General features: G+C 38.8%; 1 protein-coding gene across 2 annotated transcripts in view; it reads right to left on the bottom strand.

Annotated features, from left to right (window-relative positions):
- Arid4a (AT-rich interaction domain 4A) overlaps nucleotides 1-19,470 on the bottom strand; it is a 75,589-nt gene that overhangs the window by 55,528 nt on the left and 591 nt on the right. For both annotated transcript variants that reach the window (XM_070032682.1, XM_070032674.1), the window contains exons 2-8: nucleotides 18,730-18,786; nucleotides 16,377-16,487; nucleotides 13,792-13,857; nucleotides 13,143-13,233; nucleotides 5,249-5,328; nucleotides 5,066-5,160; nucleotides 553-685 (exon numbers count right to left, since the gene is read on the bottom strand). In XM_070032682.1, the coding sequence (XP_069888783.1) occupies nucleotides 553-685; nucleotides 5,066-5,160; nucleotides 5,249-5,328; nucleotides 13,143-13,233; nucleotides 13,792-13,857; nucleotides 16,377-16,487; nucleotides 18,730-18,735 (582 nt within the window). In that variant the 5' untranslated portion in view covers nucleotides 18,736-18,786. The remainder of the gene's footprint in view (nucleotides 1-552; nucleotides 686-5,065; nucleotides 5,161-5,248; nucleotides 5,329-13,142; nucleotides 13,234-13,791; nucleotides 13,858-16,376; nucleotides 16,488-18,729; nucleotides 18,787-19,470) is intronic.

Below are 19,470 nucleotides of genomic sequence, written 5' to 3' on the forward strand. Positions count from 1 at the left end.
GAGGCTGAGATCTGAAGATCAAGGTTTGAAGCCAACTCAGGAAGACAAAAATCTTGGAATGCTTATCTCCAATTAACTAGCAGAAAGTGGAGCTGTGGTTAAGTGACAGATAGAAGCCAGCTGCAAATGGAAAAAGCAAGTGCAAGCATGAGGTTAAGTCCTGTGTTTAAGTCCCAGTACCAACACACACAAACCCACAAATACAAACACATATGCACAGAGATTTTTTTTAAGTTCTAGAAGATACATCTATATTTCAGAAAGAATCCAGGGTCAAGCAAGGGAAGCTAAAGGTGTAAAACGGCAATAGGATACAGGGCAAGAGTCCACTAGACAGACAGATTTTGAAGGACCTGGAAGATCACAACAAGTGATTATAGAATGAACAGAAGGAAATGAAAGAAATCTAAATTTTTGTAACTGACTGCTCAACTTTTAAACTGCAGTGAGGTTTGAATATAATATTCAAAGTTGTAAAATACTTCCAAAACATTTTAAATGGTTATACAGATATTTGATTGGTTCCCTAACTGTCCAAAAGACTTTACTTACCAAAGCAGGATGCCACTCAGGCCTCTCAGTCGTAGATACCACACTTACAACTTTTCCTAATAATTCATCATTAAGACGGCGCTTATCTACATCTTCATCTTCACTACTCTCCTCTTCCTTTTCATCTTCAGTACTGTAAGTTAGAATAATTAGGTCATCATGCCAATATACACAATATTTGACACAACCAGAGTACCGTGACTTCAAAATGTTGAATTCAGCTCCTAGTATTTTATCCTCTATTCTTCTTTTTCTTTGGGGGGAGGGAAGGGTTTTAGTCATGGGCCTTGAACTCAGGGCCTAGCACTGTTCCTGAGCTTTTCTGTACAAGGCTAGTGCTCTGCCACTTGGAACCACAGCTCCACTTCCAGTTTTCTGGAAACTAGCAAAAATATCTTGCAGTTTTGTGAAAATTGGTACTCATATATGTAATTTCAAAGAGGTTCATGAAGTGATTTTCCCAAAATGACATATCTAGTAAGTGACTGAACTAAGATTTCCATTTGGGTCCTTAGAAGTTTTACGTTTAAAAAAAAATTATTTTCCATTTTGCAGCTTATATATTGACTTTACTTTTTTAAATCTTCATTATACATACCCCAGCAGTAACAAGAACATCTAATACCTAGATCTTAATTTCTTTCTTTCTTTTTTTTTTTTTTTTTTTTTTTGGGGGGGGTCCAGTCGTGGGGCCTGAACTCTGGGCCTGAATGCTGTCCCTTAGCTCTTCAGCTCAAGGCTAGCGCTCTAACACTTGAGCCACAGCGCCACTTCCGGCTTTTTTCTTTTTGCTTATGTGGTGCTGAGGAATCAAACCCAGGGCCTCATGCATGCAAGGCAAGTGCTCTACCACTGAGCCACCTTCCCAGCCCCTAGATCTTAATTTCTGAATACTACTTTCTACTAAAAGGAACAAGGATCCCCAGAAGAAATGGCCAGTTACAAGGCATGGGGAAGAAAAGAAAGTAACATGAACCTAGGTTTCCTTGTTGTGTCAGAAAGCAACGAAATGCTAAACAAATAGTGAGAATGTATCAAAAGAGCACTGATGTAGCCTGGAGAGGCTTATGCTGGCCAAATAAAATCTGGGGCAGTGTGCATCTCAAACTGAATATTGTTTTTTGGCAGTAATGGTGTTTAAACTCAGGATGTTGTACTTGCTGGGCAGGTGCTCTCCTGTATGAGCAAGCCTCAAGTCTAAAATAAATTATAGCCCATTAAGTGAAACTAGAATCTACGACTCCATAGTGATAAGAAAAAGGTTTTCATTATAGCTAGATGTTAGTTAAATTTACCTAAGCAATGTAGCAGGAATGAAAAATTAGAAAATCACCATTTTGCTGTCTTAGTATCAGTAACTGATTTAGACAAGAATTATCAGTGGGGGCTAGGAATGTGGCTCACTAGTAGAGTGCTTGCCTAGAATGCATGAAGTCCTGAGTTTGATTCCTCAGTACCACATAAACAGAAAAAAACAGAAGTGCTGCTGTGACTCAAGTGGTAGAGTGCTAGCCTTGAGCAAAAAAAGCTCAGGGGCAGTACCCAGGCCCTGAGTTCAAGCCCCTTGATGGGCCAAAAAAGTAAATAAAAAAAAAAAAAAATATATATATATCAGTAAATTATAAAAATCATTGAATAAAAACTGACAATAGATTATTTAAGTAGTCTCAAAAGTAACCTATGATGCCAGACATTTTGTAGCTTACAACTATAATCCTAGCTACTCGGAAGGCTGAGACTTGAGGATCACTGTTCAAAGCTAGCCCAGGCAGGAAAGTGTGTTGACATTCTTTTTTTTTTTTTTTTTTGGGTCCGGTTGTGAGGCCTGAACTCTGGGCCTGAGCTCTGTCCCTCAGCTCTTCAGCTCAAGGCTAGCGCTCTACCACTTGAGCCACAGCGCCACTTCCGGCTTTTTTCGTTTTGCTTATGTGGTCCTGAGGAATTGAACCCAGGGCCTCAGGCATGCAAGGCAAGCGCTCTACCACTGAGCCACCTTCCCAGCCCTGTGTTGACATTCTTATCTCCAATTAACCACCAAAAAATTAGAAGCAGAACTGTGGCTTAAGTGGTAGAGGACTAGCCTTGAGAAAAAGCTCAGGGACAGTGCCCAGGTCCTGAGCTCAAGCCCCAAGACCAGCATAAAAAAATAACCTATGACAATTTTAGCAGACAACACCTTAGCCAGGTGATCGAAGTTAGCATTGTCAATATGGGACACACTGATAATATGCACTTATTAGTGTGCTGACACTAACAGACACAAATACAGTGTTGCTGTCAAAGATGTATAACCCAATTCAATAAATGAACAAACAGACAAACCTATCTTGAGGAACAGTCTACAAAACTACTTGCCTATACTTTTTTTTTTCTTTTTTTGCCAGTCATTGGCTTGAACTCTGGGCCTGGGTGCTGTCCCTCAGCGCTTCAGCTCAAGGCTAGCGCTCTACCACTTCAGACAGCATCACTTCCGGTTTTCTGTGTGGTTTAATGGAGGTAAGAGTCTCACGGACTTTTCCTGTCTGGGCTGGCTTTGAACCGCAATCCTCAGATCTCAGCCTCCTGAGTAGCTAGGATTACAGGCGTGAGCCACCAGTGCCCAGCTCACCAATACTCTTAAATGTCAATATTATGAAGAACAAAAATGTCTAAAGATATTTTTTCAGATTAAAAGAGATTTATGAAGCAAAAATGAAATACGGGATATGATTCTGGACTGGAACTTGAATTGGGGTGATTACTGAGAAAATTAGCAAAATTTAAAATATTAACTATATATATTGTTAGGTAACAGTATCCTATCAAAGTTAAACTTTTTGAGTCAGAGCATGATGGTACAGGACTATAATTCCAGCACTCTGGAGGTTGGGGCAAATGGATCACAGATACAAGGCTAGCCTTGGCTATATAGTGAAACCTTCTCTCAATACATACCCCACACCCTATTGAAAATTAAAAATTTCCCATTTTACCATTCATAGTTTGATTACTCAAGGGCAAAGGGTCTAATAGTTGCCACGTACAAAATGTAATTATATGTGTATAAATAGAAAGGGACACAAAGGAAGAGTATCCAAAAAAAAGACAATTTAGTGAATATAGATTAAGAGTATATGTAGCTATTTGTATTATTCTTGCAATTTGTAAGTTTGAACTGATTGTGAAATAATAAAGGTAAAAAAGCACAAATACTTGCTGGCATGGCAGCAGTCCCAACTACCTGGGAGGTCAAGATGGGAGGAGCAAGTTTGCAAGGTAAGCAGTGGTAAAATTTTACTGAAACGCTATCTCAAAAACCAACCAGGCACAGGGCTCCAGTGGCTCACACCTGTAATCCTAGCTACTCGGGAAATCTGAGGATTACAGTTTGAAGCCAGCCTGGGCAGGTAAGTCTGTGAGATTCTATCTCCAATAAACTACTCAGAAAAAGCCAGAAGTGGTGCTGTGGCTCAAGTGGTAAAGCACTTGCCTTGAGCACAAAGAGGCTTGGGGACAGTGCCCAGGCCCTAAGTTCAAGCCCCAGGACTGGCAAAAACAGCAAAACAAAATAAAACAAAAATAGCCAAAGCTCCTAAGGAGGTCAAAGTCAGCCCAAGGCAGGAGCCTCTTATTTCTGTTTAACCACCAAAAACCCAGAAGTAAAGCGGTGACTCAAGTGGCAAAGACTAATTTTGAGTATAAAAGCCCAAGTACAGGACTGGGAAGGTGGCTCAGTGGTAGAGTGCTTGCCTTGCATGCCTGAGGCCCTGGGTTCAATTCCTCAGCACCACAGAAGCAAATAGAAAAAAGCCAGAAGTGGCACTGTGGCTCAAGTGGTAGAGTACTAGCCTTGAGCTGAAGAGCTGAGGGACAGCGCCCAGGCCCACAGTTCAGGCCCCACGACCAGATCCAAAAAAAAAGAGTCTCACAGAGACTTTTTAAAAATAAATAAATAAAAGCCCAAGTACAGTGCCCAGGCCCTGAGTTCAAGCCCCAGTACCAACTTACAAAACAAAAAAAACAAGGGTGGTGGTTCATGCCTGTAAGTCATTCTATTTGGGAAGCATAGGTAGGAAGAAGATAACAGTCCAAGGGTTATTAACCTAATCAAAAAACAGAGTCCTGCTAAAAAAATAACTAAAAGTAAAAAGGATTAGGAGCATGACTTAAATCATAGATATATGATAAATATATTTCTGTACAGTAAATAAACTGTAAATAAATGATAAGCATAGAGCCCTGAGTTCAAACCCCAGTAAAATCATCAGACCAATTAAGGACTTTGGCAAAGTAACAATACAAAAGTTGCCTTTTGGAAAATGGACTTGTCATAATTCTTTTTTAAAATTTTTATTTATTTTTCATAATTCTTGATAATAATAATAATTAAGGATGAAACTCTGCTCAGGGTAAGACGCTTAACAGAAGGAAGCAAGATACCATGAGTAAGTTACCCCATCAAATTAAGTGATTCTGGGGAAAACTACCTGCTCAGTGTCATGCTAGCTGTAATTATGATATAGGAAAAACTCACACAGGAAGTGAAGACCTCCTTCCTCTGTTTGTCTTCTTCGCAATAACTGGAGTTCCAAAATGCTCTGGATTTGTTAATGGAAGCTGGTCTAGTGTCTGGATAAGAAACAGATAAATTGAGTTACTTTTTATAAACCACTAGTAGTAGTTCTTCAACCCCAGAGGTTCATCACTGCTGCCCTACCTCACTCTCGGCAAAATGTCTCTCCCCTTTCAGGCAAAGTGAGGTGCGTCTCAATGTCCTCTCATCACCATCATCAAATACTATCGTAAGCAAAAGACAACAGAGAATTTAGGCACAGTGATTAAATCAAATTTAACAGTACAGAATCCTATTATTGCTGCTTATTTAGAACTTAATGTTTATAAGAATCATTGTTTAGCCATTTTACAAAAATCTTTTAAAATGAACATACATTTTTCACTTGTTAAGTATCACACAGACACAGCCACCAACTTCCTCAGTAACTTCACTGGCTTTTTCAAGTTCGATCACTCCACTATGATCATCTCTCTTTTTGGGGGGGGTGGGGGAGGGGTCCGGGTGTGGGGCCTGAACTCTGGGCCTGGACGCTGTCCCTCAGCTCTTCAGCTCAAGGCTAGCGCTCTACCACTTGAGCCACAGCGCCACTTCTGGCTTTTTTCTTTTTGCTTATGTGGTGCTGAGGAATCGAACCCAGGGCCTCATGCACGCAAGGCAAGCACTCTACCACTGAGCCACCTTCCCAGCCCATGATCATCTCTTATTCTTTATTTCTTTGCGATGTTGGGGATTGAACCTAAGGCTTTGCACATACTAGATAATTGCTCCATACTTCATCTGCCTCTAGCTCTTTTTATCAGTATTGTTTTATTATCACTACATTTGCCCTGACTGGCCTCAAAGCAGAAGTGCTTCTGCCTCCTGATTGGCTAACATTACAGGCTTGGGGCACCACACGCAGTTCAGAATCATCTTCTAGGCCCATTAGCAACCTAATCAAAGCACAGATATTAAATTACCTTCTATCTTTGAAGAAAAGACAAGACCTGAATTTATTTTTATTTATTCATTTTTCTGTCTTTTTATTTTTTGGGGGGGGCAGTAACAAGGCTTGAACTCAGGTCCTCATTGCATACTAGGCTGGCATTATACAACTTGAGCTGTTGCTCCAGCCCTGCTTCTGCTGGTTATTTTGGAGACAGAGTTTAGCAAACTATTCTGCCCTTGCTAGCCTTGAGCCTTGATGCTCTAGCAATAAAACCATTATTTGATGGGGAAAAAAATACATACTTTATTATGAGTAGAAGTTATAATCAAAACCAAAAGGATTTCTTAAAAGGAGATTATAATATAAACAACTGTCTTCTAGTTATACATAGGAACTCTCCCAACTGAAAGGAAATAGAATCAGTTTAAGAAAAGAAATTTTAATTCACAAAACTATTCATATGTGTGTGTCTACACACACACACATATTTGAGTATTTGATACATTTTTTAAGTAATTTTTAAGGATTTTTCTGACCTGGAAGACTCAACACCATAATGGACCTATTAATCCTGACATTTTTAATAACCAAAATCATGAGACGCTCCTTTCATGTTAAAAGCATTCAAAAGACCAAAACATTGAAGGCATTGAAGAATGAATCTAGTATTTTAATAAGACTATAATGATTTACTTGTTGTGTATAGTAAATTTAGCTTTTCTGAATTTCAACTTACCATATAGCATGCCAAGAGAAAATAAATCGCGCTAGAAAAATTTAATAATTCCAGGAAACATTTGATACTTGCCAAATGGCATTTGTATAGATAATTCACCAAGTGCTATATATATGAAGTATTGTCTACATACAAATGTTAAATATTAAAGCTTATTTCAGAAAAAAGATATAACCGCAACTCTAAAAGTAACACTAATCATACTAAACAGACAAAGGACTATAAACAAGGATGCAAATGTTAACCTTAATCTGTTAGAATTCAAAGAAACAAAACTGAAGAATCTAACCTTCTGTACTAAGTACAAAAGACCTGTCTTTCTGTTATATTAATACTGACACCATAGGACAGTAATTAACCTAACCTATCCACAACACAATTGCTATCATTTATTAGCTTTCTACCATGTCCTAATACAAAACCAGCCTCTCTGCAAGGTAGGAATGGCTAGCTTCCTTTAATTGATCAATTTTGAACCAGAAAGGTGACCAATGACTACATCTTGATTGAGAGGACTGTGGCAGGGTACCAGTGGCTCACACATGTAGTCCTGGCTACTCAGCAAGCTATGATCTGAGGATCATGGTTCAAAGTTAGCCTAGACACACGAATCTCAGACTTTTATCTCCTAACAAAAAGCCAGAACTACAAGTGTGAATCAAGTGATAAAACATCATCTATGAATGAAAAAGTGGAGCAAGAAGCCCTGAATTCTAGTCCCAGAACTAGCACAAAAATGGAGGATCAAAAGGAATAGTGAATAGTTGTGAAGAATTAAGTGTAAAAATAAATGAACTTACACAAACTTAGGTATACTTAGAAAACATGAAATAGTGCCGGGCGCTGGTGGCTCACACCTGTAATCCTAGCTACTCAGGAGGCTGAGATCTGAGAATCATGGTTCAAAGCCAGACCAGGCAGGAAAGTCCGTGAGACTCTTATCTCTAATAAACCACTAGAAAACTGGAAGTGGTGCTGTGGCTCAAGCAGTAGAGCGCTCACCTTGAGCTGAAGAGCTGAGGGAGAGTGCCCAGGCCCGGAGTTCAAGCCCCATGACCAACCAAAAAAAAAAAAAAGAAAGAAAGGAAGAAAGAAAACATGAAATAGCTTATTGCTGCTCCTAGGCTACAAACAGGGAGCAGAAAGCCAAAAATTCTGACTTCAGGAAATACTGTTACTGTTATATGTGTACACAGTACAATGACTAGTACATTAATGCAGCAAAAACTTTAAAATTAAAAGTACATGTGATGTGTATATGAACAGTTTAAGGGTACACACTATAATTTCAGCACTCAAGAGATGAGGCAAGAAGTTCAAGAGTTCAGAATGACAGTAAAATAATGATAGTCTCAAAAAACTGTATATATATACATATATATGTATATACATATACACACTTATATACTCTGGATTAAAAACCAAAAATAATTATTTTTAAGGGACCTGCACACTGTTCCATAATGACTCTACTAATTTAAATTTTCACCAGCAATGAATATGGTTTCCTTTTCCCACATCCTCAACAGCCATTCTAACAAGTGTTAAGTGATACACTTCACTGTGTTTTTTATTCACATACCGCTGATGATTCGTAGGTTGAGCATTTTAAAATATATACTCACACATCAATGAACAATGGGAGTATGTGCCCAGAAATGTGTGGGTAGGTGATTTCATCACTGGGAGACAGCAGTGAACTAATACAAACTCAGTTTGTAAAGCATATTACTGTGCTAAATGTTAGAGCAACACTAACATAACTGTGAGCATTTGTGTCTTTACAAACAGAGTATAAAAGCTTTTTTAAAAGCACATTTGTATCTGGGCCCTGATAGCTCACACCTGTAACCCTAGCTCAGGAGGTATCTAAGGATCATGGTTCAAAGCCAGTCTAGGCAGGAAAGGCCATGAGACTCGTATCTCCAATTAACCACCAGAAAACCAGAAGTGGAGCTGTGGCTCAAGGTAGTAGAGCACTAACCTTCAGCAAAAAGGGCTCAGGGACAGTGCCCAGGCCCCTAGTTCAAGCCCCACAAACCAACAACAAAGGAAAGAAAAGAACATTTGTATGGGGCACTTAAACTTCTTGTGACACCTGCTAGCCTGCAGGACTGGCAGTTGCCCTGGGTGAGTAGGTGAGTGATAACTCAAAGGAAAGGCCGAGGATGTCACAGTGCACTGCTGTACACTTTATATACACTGCACTTATGATAGACAAAATTTACCTGTTTTTCAATAATAATATTAGTTTATAACGTTATAGTTAATTTTTATTAATTTTTTATTTGTATGCTTGTTTGTATTGGCCTTTTGTTTGTTTGGTATGATTAGTTTTGCTTTCACAATTTCAGCTTTGTCTTTTTCTTAAATGTTTTAATACTTAATATTTGTATCTAGTGCAGTAACAGATACTACTTTGGGATATATATACGTACATATATTTGTGGCACTCAGTGAATTGTCTATACAAAATCCCATTTTGGGCTCAAAGAACACTTGCCTAGCAAATGCAAGTTCCAGCCTAGTACTGACAATCAAAACACTGGGAAAACTGTTATATCCTTGTTCTGTGAGGTTTGTTTTTTGTTCCCTTTCGTGTGTATGTGTGTGTGTGTGTGTGTGTGTGCGCGCGCGTGTGCGTGTGTTGGTACTGAGGCTTGAATTCAGGGCTTTATGCTGTCCTGTAGCTTTTTCACTCAATGCTGCCACTTTACCACTTGAACCATGTCACCACTTTCCTACCCCAGATGGCTATGAGCTATTATCTTTAGAACTCAGCATCTCGAGTCGCTAGGATTATAGGCATAAGCTACCAGCGCCTGCTGTTACTTGCTTTTTGAGACAGAGTCTATGTATCTTGGGCTGGACTTACACTCATGATCCTTTTAGCTCAGCCTCCTGAATGCTAGGATTACAGGAATACACTGCCATACTTGTTGCATTTTACTTTTGGAATTTTTCTTTCCTCAAGATTTTAAGCTTCTTGAAAAACTAAGATGTAAACACACACCATGTTAGGCCAACAGAGGGTCAGTATCACTGAAACTATTCCACCTGCACACGTCCCACTGGGCAGGAACACATGGAAAGGCTATCTCTTGTGACAATGCTTCTGGAACATCTCTTCAAGGAGTTGTCTGAGGTTGATTTATGGTTAACAGGTTTTTTGTTAGTAGTAGAACACTCTAATATAATAATAAAAAACTAGCATATTCATATGCTGTCCTCATCAAATGTTATGTATTATCCATAATAGTATGTACTTCATTTCTGTATGACTGGCAGTGCAATAGGTTTGTTTACAGTTGCATCACCATAAGCATATGAGTAATGTGTTACAATGGCTACAAAGTCATTAGGCACAGGAACTGTTCAGATCCATTACAATCTATGAATATATCATCATATGTGCACTAAGTCATTGTCCACATTATGGCATTATGAAGAACATCACTGTTTCTAGGCCATTGTAGGTGTTCCTTTGAGAAATGACTATTTTAGGTCCTGGTTAAGTTTTCTATTTCAATAACTAACATTTTAAAATATTTTTTCAATTTTCCCAAAATCTGTCTCTCCTTCTCAGTGTTTGGGTCTGTTTTCTAAGTGGGTACTATTTGTATCAGAATCATCTAATATGTTTATTAAAAGGAAGCTTCTTGAATTGCCCTTCTCAGCCCTGCTCAATACATTTTGAGTGCTCAAATCTTCTTTGGGGACTGGAGTTCGAATTCATGGCCTCACACTCATCCAGTTTGCTTGCTTGGCTTGCTCTATCCCTTGAGCCATGCCTCCAATCTGGAATTCTGCTAGTTATTTCAGATATGGAATCCCAGAGGCTTTTCTGTCCAAGCTAACCTTGAACCTAACTGCTCTGGGTCTCAGCCTTGTGTTTTATAACGAGTCAACAGTGTCCAGCAAATCCCTTTTTGTAAAAAAGGGAAAGCTAACTGCAATAAATTTTTATGTACAAAAATGCTTGAAACTTCAATTATATGTAACTCAGATTCCAAGTAATTTGAGAACAAGAATTACACAATTTCTTCCATAATTATCCAATATGGAAAATCTTACAGTAAATGCTAAGTAGTAACTAGCTTGTTGCAATGCTAAAATGCCGCTCATACAGAGGACAGAGAATCATAACTGAATGATTATTGTGGGATGCAGAAACTCAGGATACGGAGAGGAAAGGAACTGTTTCTGGAGCCATAAGCACGCCTGGCAATGAGTACCACATACAACACAACATCAGAATCTGATCAGATTATGGATCACAGTTTCACATGATTCTACACACACACACACACACACACACACACACACACACACACACACACACACACACACACACACACACACACACACACACACACACACACACACACACACACACACACACACACACACACACCAACTCCTGTAATTTTTACCAGTGCCTTGCTTCATATAACAGATTGTATTGACTTAATCTTTCAGAGTTACTATTAACTTCAGTTTTTAAATCATTAACAACTATCAATAGTGCCAAATAAGCTTACTAAAAATACATAGTTTAGCAGAATGGTATCATTATAAACAAAGAATATATAGGAAGTCCAAGGAGACTTTTTAGGTAGGAAAAAATAGTCTCATACAACAACAAATTGCTACTACTAAAAGAAGACATGGGAACTGCATTTTTTTTTTTTTTTTTTTTGCCAGTCCTGGGGCTTGAACTCAGGGCCTGGGTACTGTCCCTGTACTGATTTTGCTCAAGGCTAGCACTCTATCACTTGAGCTACAGTGCTACTTCCAGCTTTTTCTATTTATGTGGTACTGAGAAATTGAACTCATGCATACTAGGCAAGCACCCTACCACTGAGCCACATTCCAGCCCCAGGAACTGAAATTTTTAACCAATTTTTAAGCTACAGTGAATGACTTTTACCCAAAGAAACAAATCAAGTAAAAGTAAAATTAACAGGTCATTTCTTTTCCTTTCATAAGGAAACCACATATTATAATCAAACAACTTACATTAAGATATAAATGTGTTATATAGGTCTCTACTGTGAACCAGTCTTATACATAATCTGCAGAACTATAAAACTAAAAAACTACTGAGACTTGGAAATGTTACTATTGCTATTCTCATGAGCCTAATGATAGCAAATCTTGTAGTACTACTCAGGTTTAAATAGATATTCACCCCAAAAAAAGAGTACAGTTAAAAGAAAAAAAAAATCAAACAAGGCCTTACTTTTCAAGTGCAAAAAAAAAGACAAAAACAAAACAAAATAAAAAAACAAACAAAAAAACGTTATAAAAAATGGACCTTAACTCTAATGCATGGGTCTCACTGAAGCTTATTAAAGTTAGCATCAGTTTACACAGACTGTTAAGAATGCATTCACACTAGCAGATTATTAAATCTGTTGTAACAAGAGAATACCTGTGACAATAATTAAGAATTAGGTTATGGCACCTGGGCTTGTATCTACTCTGAACATATTTTCAGTCTGTAAATTATATAGTAACATCTACACTATCTTTATATAAAACAAGTAATAGTAGCTCCCATGTCATCTTAATTGCAATGACAGTAGAAGTGAAAAGGTCTGATTATTCACAATATTGTTCTCTCAGTTTGTCTTAGGAATAAAATTAATCATGTATCTAACTTTCTTGAAGAGAAATGTCAAAGTAACCTAAGGCAGAACTACATTCTTGGGTGAAACAGATACAAATAGCCACATTACTATAAAGAGTAACTATTTTTGTTACCAGCAGATCATCATTAAAATTTTAGCTAGTTAGAGGCAGGAAATTGACAGGAAATAGTACATGGTTCTCTGTCAACACAATATTTCAGTGTACCTACAAAACAAAGATACATCTAATCCCAAAGTAAATGTATGTATTAAATTACTTAACTGGGAATGGTGTTTCACACCTGTAATCAATCCTAGCTACTCAGGAGGCAGAGATCTGAGGATTGAGGTTCAAAGTCAGCCTACGCAGAAGAATTCTTGAGACTCTTATCTCAAATTAATCACCAGAAAACTGTAAGCGACTCAAAGTGGTAGTGCCCTAGCCATGAGTGAAAAAGCTCAAGGACAGCACACAGGCTCTGAGTTCAAGCCCCAAGACTGGCACAAAAAAAAAAAAAAAAAAAAAAAGTTCTGGGCGCATGGCTAAGAACATCTGTCTAGTTAAGGCCTGAATTCACACCATAGTCCTACCCTCCCCAAGAAGAAAACACAGCATAGTGGCTGCATAATGTGACATAAGATAACTTTGCCTTTTTGCATTCACAATGAGTCTTGACAGTGCCCAGGCCCTGAGTTCAAGCCCCATGACTGATTAAAAAAAAAAGTTTAACTACTTACCAACAGTATACCAACTAGCATCTGTCAACTTGCTGATAATAGCTTCCTGAAAGGATCCATCAGATGTCCTTGTTTCAACAATCGCTCCAACCTAAAATATGAAACCCAAATTTCCTTACCAAATCACTCTCACCAGCTATATGATATGAATACCAAAAAAAATTTTTTATAATTCCTCCTTACTCTGGTTTATCTTTATCCTTTATAGTGTTCCTATCTTTGTTAAGTAATTTGAGACTCAAAACTCTTAGGCATAAGTAACTATTTTGCAAACTGAAAATTATGGCTCAGAAAGGGCAAATAATTTGCAAAGTCCAGGATGAGAAGCCAAATACTAAAATATAAGAATGATAAAACCATAAGACAACCAAATCAGTCTCAATTTTCTTTAACAGCAATGCTGAATATTGTATTTATCACTTGTATTTATGGGAACTTTTCTCTCTTTATTTTGTCTGTCATGGGGCTTGAACTCTGGGCACTGTCCCTGAGCTCTTCAGCTCAATGCTAGCACTCTACCAGTTGAGCCACAGCACTATTTCCAGCTTTTTCTGTTTATGTGGTGCTGAGCAATCAACCCAGGGCTTCATGCATGCGAGGCAAGCACTCTACCACTGAGCCACCTTCCCAGCCCCAAGAAGATACTTACTCTTAAAGGACCCTTTACTTGGTCATCTTGAACCAATTGTGTTGTATTATCCTGCTTCAGGAGTACCTGAAAAACATGTGTACAACAGTTGGCATGTTGCTTTTAAACTGATACATTTATAATAACACTGTAAAGGATACACTATAAAGGATGCACTGTACTTTCTTAGTACTCTGTGGTCACCTCTGGAGTAACAGTAGTTACTTTGTTGTATATTTACCTTTATTGTCTCTCTCATTAACTGTGAGCTCCTTGATGGCTGGAGCCCTCCTTTATTACTATATCCCCTGCAGTTAGCAAATGTCAGTGCATAGTACTGGCATTTAATAACTGTTCACTAAGTGAACTATAGAAGATTTACAATCTACAGTGCAATCACTTAAAATCTTAAAACTGATTTTAGTGAGTTTTATCAGTTAACTCATAAAAGGTACAAATATATGTATATGTGTGTGTATACATATATTCATTTATTTACTTTTTTTGTTGGTTGTAGGGCTTGAGTACTGTCCCTGAGCTCTTTTGCTCAAGGCTAGCACTCTACCACTTTGAGCCACAGTGCCACTTATAGTTTTCTGGTGGTTAATTGGAGATAAGTCTCATAAACTGTTCTGCCCATGCTGGCTTTGAACCACAAGTCTCAGATCTCAGCCTCCTGAGGAGCTAGGATTACAGGCATAAGCCACCAGTGCCCAAGCAGCCAGGCACTGGTGGCTTATGCCTGTAATCCTAGCTCCTTCAGGAGGCTGAGATCTGGGGATTGTGGTTTGAAGCCACCAGGGTAGAAAAGTCTGTGAGACTCTTATCTTCAATTAACCACCAAAATGCCAGAAGTAGAGCTGTGGCCCAAGTGGTAATCTGAAGGAAAAAAAAAAGTTCAGAGACTCAGGCCCTGAGTTCAAGCCCCTGAGTTTACAAAAATAAATAAATAAATAATGAAAGATCCACAATAATGCTAATACATACATAGATATATAAGAATCTCATATTTAATAAGAAAATTTTAGCTGGGCACCGGTGGCTCACGCCTGTAATCCTAGCTACTCAGGAGGCTGAGATCTGAAGATCAAAGTTCAAAGCCAGCCCGGGCAGGAAAGTCCATGAAACTCTTATCTCCAGTAAACCACCAGGAAACTGGAAGTGGTACAGTTGGCACAAGTGGTAGAGTGCTAGCCTTGAGCTGAGGGACAGCACGCAGGCCCAGAGTTCAAGCCCCGCGACCAACAACAACAAAAAATTATATAGTTTTATACTCCCTAGGCTATAGAAAATAAATAAATGCTAAATGACATTCTAGTAATAAAGTTTCATCAGCAGATCAAAACATAGAGAGAAATTTTATAATAATCATGAATAAAATCTATCTTCCATACAAATGACACTCCTTCATTCAAGGACTCAAACTTTAACATGCATCAGAAATATTCACAGTGCTTGTTAAAACACAAGTAATAAACCTTACCCCCAGAGTTTCTGGTTAGAAAGCCTGGGGTAGGGACTTGAGAAATCAGCATTTTTGAATGACTTCCCAGGTGAAGATGATACTGTTGGTATTAGAATCACACAGTGAAAATTATTGCTGCTATTCACTCATTCATTCACCAAGATGTATGGCACAATACTTTCAGTTTGGGGTATAGAGTAAGACAAATATGTACTCTTTTGATGGTTCTTAATTTTGATATGAAAACATCAGATACATAAATAAAGCAAACTGAAGATACAGTATGATTCAATAATAAGAATGTCATGACAGCCACAGTATAAAATCTGAAGGACCACACCAAATCTTTTTGGAGTATTATCAAAGGAAGAGTTTCATGAAATGTAGTTTCTAGCTCCACAGTGTTACAAATATTGATATAAGCATTCATTATTTTTATACCTAGGTAAAATATATAGGTACAAAAATTACTAGAAGGAACAAAAAAAATGTTAATGGTATTTCTGAAAAGTAAGATATGGGTATTAGATACATCTGTACTTTCCTATTTTCCCCAAATACTGTACAGGAATGTGCTTAACATTTTTCTGGTCATAAAAGCCATCAAAAGTTTAATTCCCAGGGTAGTTCTTTCCAATCACTGAAACTGCCTCTACTGGGTTATTATGAAAGGGGTAAAATCAGCTTATAGCTTAAGTAAGTACACTGCCACAAATAGGAACAATCCAAATGATAAGAGTGTGTGAACATGAAATTCTGAAAGTATATTTTGGAATGATTGCTCAGTTTGAGGGTTTTTTTATTAATAAGTTTTTTTTATTGTGAAAATACCGTACAGAGGGGTTACAATTACTTGAGCAAGGTAATGAGTACATTTCTTACCAAGCATTGTTGCCTCCTCCTTTGTTTCCCCTTCCCATCCCTGCCCTCCCATCTCCCCACCTGCCCCCCACCCCAGTTTGAGTTCTTATTCCTCAATTCTTATTGTGCTTTCCTGTAAGTGTAGTATAGAACCAGAGCTGTCACCATAGTATTGATTCAATCAACAAAATCATCATTTGCAGTATCCCCCTGCAATTAATGAAACTTCAATCTCTCTAATTCAGTTAATAAAACTGTTGCATTAAAATAAATGTATTACCTTCACTTTCACTAGCCTTTTCACAGTTTTAATCTTTGCCTCACAGAAGGCACCTCGGTACTTGGCGCTGACATCCGTTCCCACTGTGAGATAGGCCGGCTCATCCGCCGCCTAGGAAAGGAACACAGAATGAACAACACCTCTGTTTCCCCTACTCCAACTGCAACAGCATGTAGGGGTTTTGTATTTAAAGTAGTTAGAACGGTCAAATAATTTGCTAATTGCTATCATCAACAATTTGAAAAATACCCCTAAAATATACACTTTATTAAGAATACTTTATTTTACATATTGATGTCTTGATGCCATACAAAGTTTTAAAGTTGTAATTAGAAATTATCAAGCAGGAAATGTAATACTTGTTTTACAATTTTTTGAAATTCTACAATCTATGTAAGAAATGAATATATATATATATATATATATATATATATATATATATATTCACATGGAATATCTCTGACCTTTAACATAAACATTTTAACATGTCAATAAGAACATTTCTGGCCTCCTGATAATCTTGCTTTTAAATTAAAAGAATTTGGTACTAACTGCATGATTAAATGTTCAGTGATACAGCTTTATAAAGGCAACATCTTTTTAGGTACAGATAAGAAACCAAGCTAACCCTTTAGCTTTTTGCAGCTAAATGTTGCACTTAAAATGTTATGTCTGAATTGAGCTTATTGGAAGCAGGTACAAACTAAGGGCTCAAGACTGTAGTCACACATAGTTTACCACAGAATTTTCTTAACATTTTAAAAAGAAAAAACAAAACAAAACTTTATTCAGAAACGTCAGCTCACACTTGTAATCCTAGCTACTCAGAAGACTGAGATCTGAAGATTTGGGTTTGAAGGCAAGTCTGTGAGATTCTTACCTCCAATAAACTACTAAAAAACAACACATCAAAACAAACAAAAACAGAAGTAGCCCAGGCCCTGGGTTCAAGCCCCAGAACCAGCACCAAAAACAAAAACAAAAAACAAGAAATGCAATTTTACTTTTAGCAAATGGCTATCATCATAATGATACATAGACTGTGAGAAATTTTTGTTCTACAAGTCAGTTACAAAATTATTGCAATCTCAGTCTGTCATTTTACCTATGCTTTTCAAAAGTTACATGTAGTCACAGAAGTTAAATACAACACTACTAAGTACAAAGGTAGGTGTTTTCTTTAGCTACATTTTTTAAGCAGAAAGTAGTATTTCATTTTCCAGGAAGTTTTCCCTAGTAATATTAAAGGTTAGAACTGTCCCTTCAAGAAAATAGGAAAGAACAAGTTAATAATAAATTTCAAAGCTTAATACACAAAGACAGTACATGTGAGATGAATCCAGCATTTAAAATCATAGCATTTTGCCCAATTGCCTGTGGCTCACACCTATAAACCTAGCTACTCAGAAAGCTGAGTTCTGAGGATCCCAGTTCAAAGCCAGCCCAGTGAAGAAAGCCTATGAGACTCTTATCTCCATTTAATCACCAAAAAGTCAGAGGGGAAACCTTGGTTCAAAAGGTAAAGTACTAGCCTTGAGCAAAAATAAGGGATACCAGTACTGACAAAAAATAAAGTAAAAATCACTGCATTAACCAAATGTGCAAATTGAAGAGAAATAGTTTTGACAAATAAATACCTGCCCAGAAATATTCAATAACCAGGGTACCCTGAAGAATGTTGTAATATCTTTCTTTTCTTTTAATCATCCACTCACATTTCCAAGATAAGGCATTGTAAGAATATACATACATATATTCATATATTTGGTATGGTCATACATTTTCAAAATATAAAGATAGAACTAAAACTCAGTGCTACTAGTTTTAGTCCAACCTAAAATATTATAACCAAACAAGTGCTTTATGCTCAGAAATAATGGTATCTTCTTCATTCAAGGCATATATTCTTTCTCTTTCTCTTACTTTATTCAATCCACTTATTTTTCCTGGCAACAGGGAAGAAAAAAAAATTCAAAAAATCCCCCAAAGAACTAAAACAGGACAAAAGCTTTACTTCTGCAAAGGTTGCTGCCAACACAGGAAGTGTTTAAAAATACTAGCCCGATGGTCAACAATTGAAAGCCTGCAGCAGCCTTTCTAAAGACCTACTAGAGAGGACTGAGCTGACTAGATTTAGCCCTATATTTCTCACCCAGCCACACGTCTGTTCCCTTTCTCTAAAAGTGCTGTTTAGTAGAGAAATTCATATGCTAACCCCAAAAATGCTGCTTAGTAGAGAAATCCTTTAGAAACCAAAAAAAAAAAAAAAAAAAAAAAAAAGACATTCTACGACAGCACCCTCACAACTGTCAATGTCCGGGGCACGAGGTTCAGGAGAGTTGACTCCACTTACCTTCATTTTTATTGGTGATCGGTGGGGTTCCAGCTCAATGAGTTATCTTCCCAGTCGCTAGAATCATGGAGAGAGGAAAGACAAGCACAGAATCAGCCAAAAGCGGGAGCGACGGGGGAAAGAAAGTAAACAAACGCCAGCGGGGAGGGGCACAATCTCTCCCCAGCCAAGGGCTGAGACCCCCTCGGAGGGCAGTCAGAAGGTAGGAGCCAGCGGGCAGCCAGAGCCTCACGCGCGCCAAAGGGCAGCCCGCTCCGCCCCGGAGCTCGACAGCGGCCCACCGCGCCCCCACCTCTCGGGCCACTTTGACCCGGAATGCTCAACTCCGGAGCCCTAGGTCCGATCGCCCAGGAAAAGGGCCAGAAAGAAAAAAGACACCGTCTGGGGCTTCCTGAGTCCCCCAACAGGGATGGCCACCCAGCCCCCCCTCGCCCCCCGCTCGGCCGATTCCCGGATACCCCGACTTTGGCCCGCGCCCCGCCTCCGCCGCTCGGCCCCCTCGGCCCGCCCCGGCCCGCGGTGGCGGCAGCAGAGTGTCAGGGCGCCATTGCTCTCCTACCTCCGCTCTGCTCCGCGTCGGGAGGGAGAAGCGCTCCTTCGCCCGAAAGGGCAGGGGCGGCGGCCTGCAGCGGGGAGCCGGGAACCAGAGGGGACCCTCGCGCGAGGAGGGGGCGGGGAGGAGGAGGGGAGGCGGCCCGGACAGGGTGTGGGAGGGGAGGGGAACCGCACCGCGGCAGCCGG

The sequence above is a fragment of the Dipodomys merriami genome, unplaced genomic scaffold, assembly GCF_024711535.1.
Source record: "Dipodomys merriami isolate MVZ:Mamm:240054 unplaced genomic scaffold, mDipMer1.0.p SCAF_1, whole genome shotgun sequence".
Lineage (NCBI taxonomy): Eukaryota > Metazoa > Chordata > Mammalia > Rodentia > Heteromyidae > Dipodomys > Dipodomys merriami.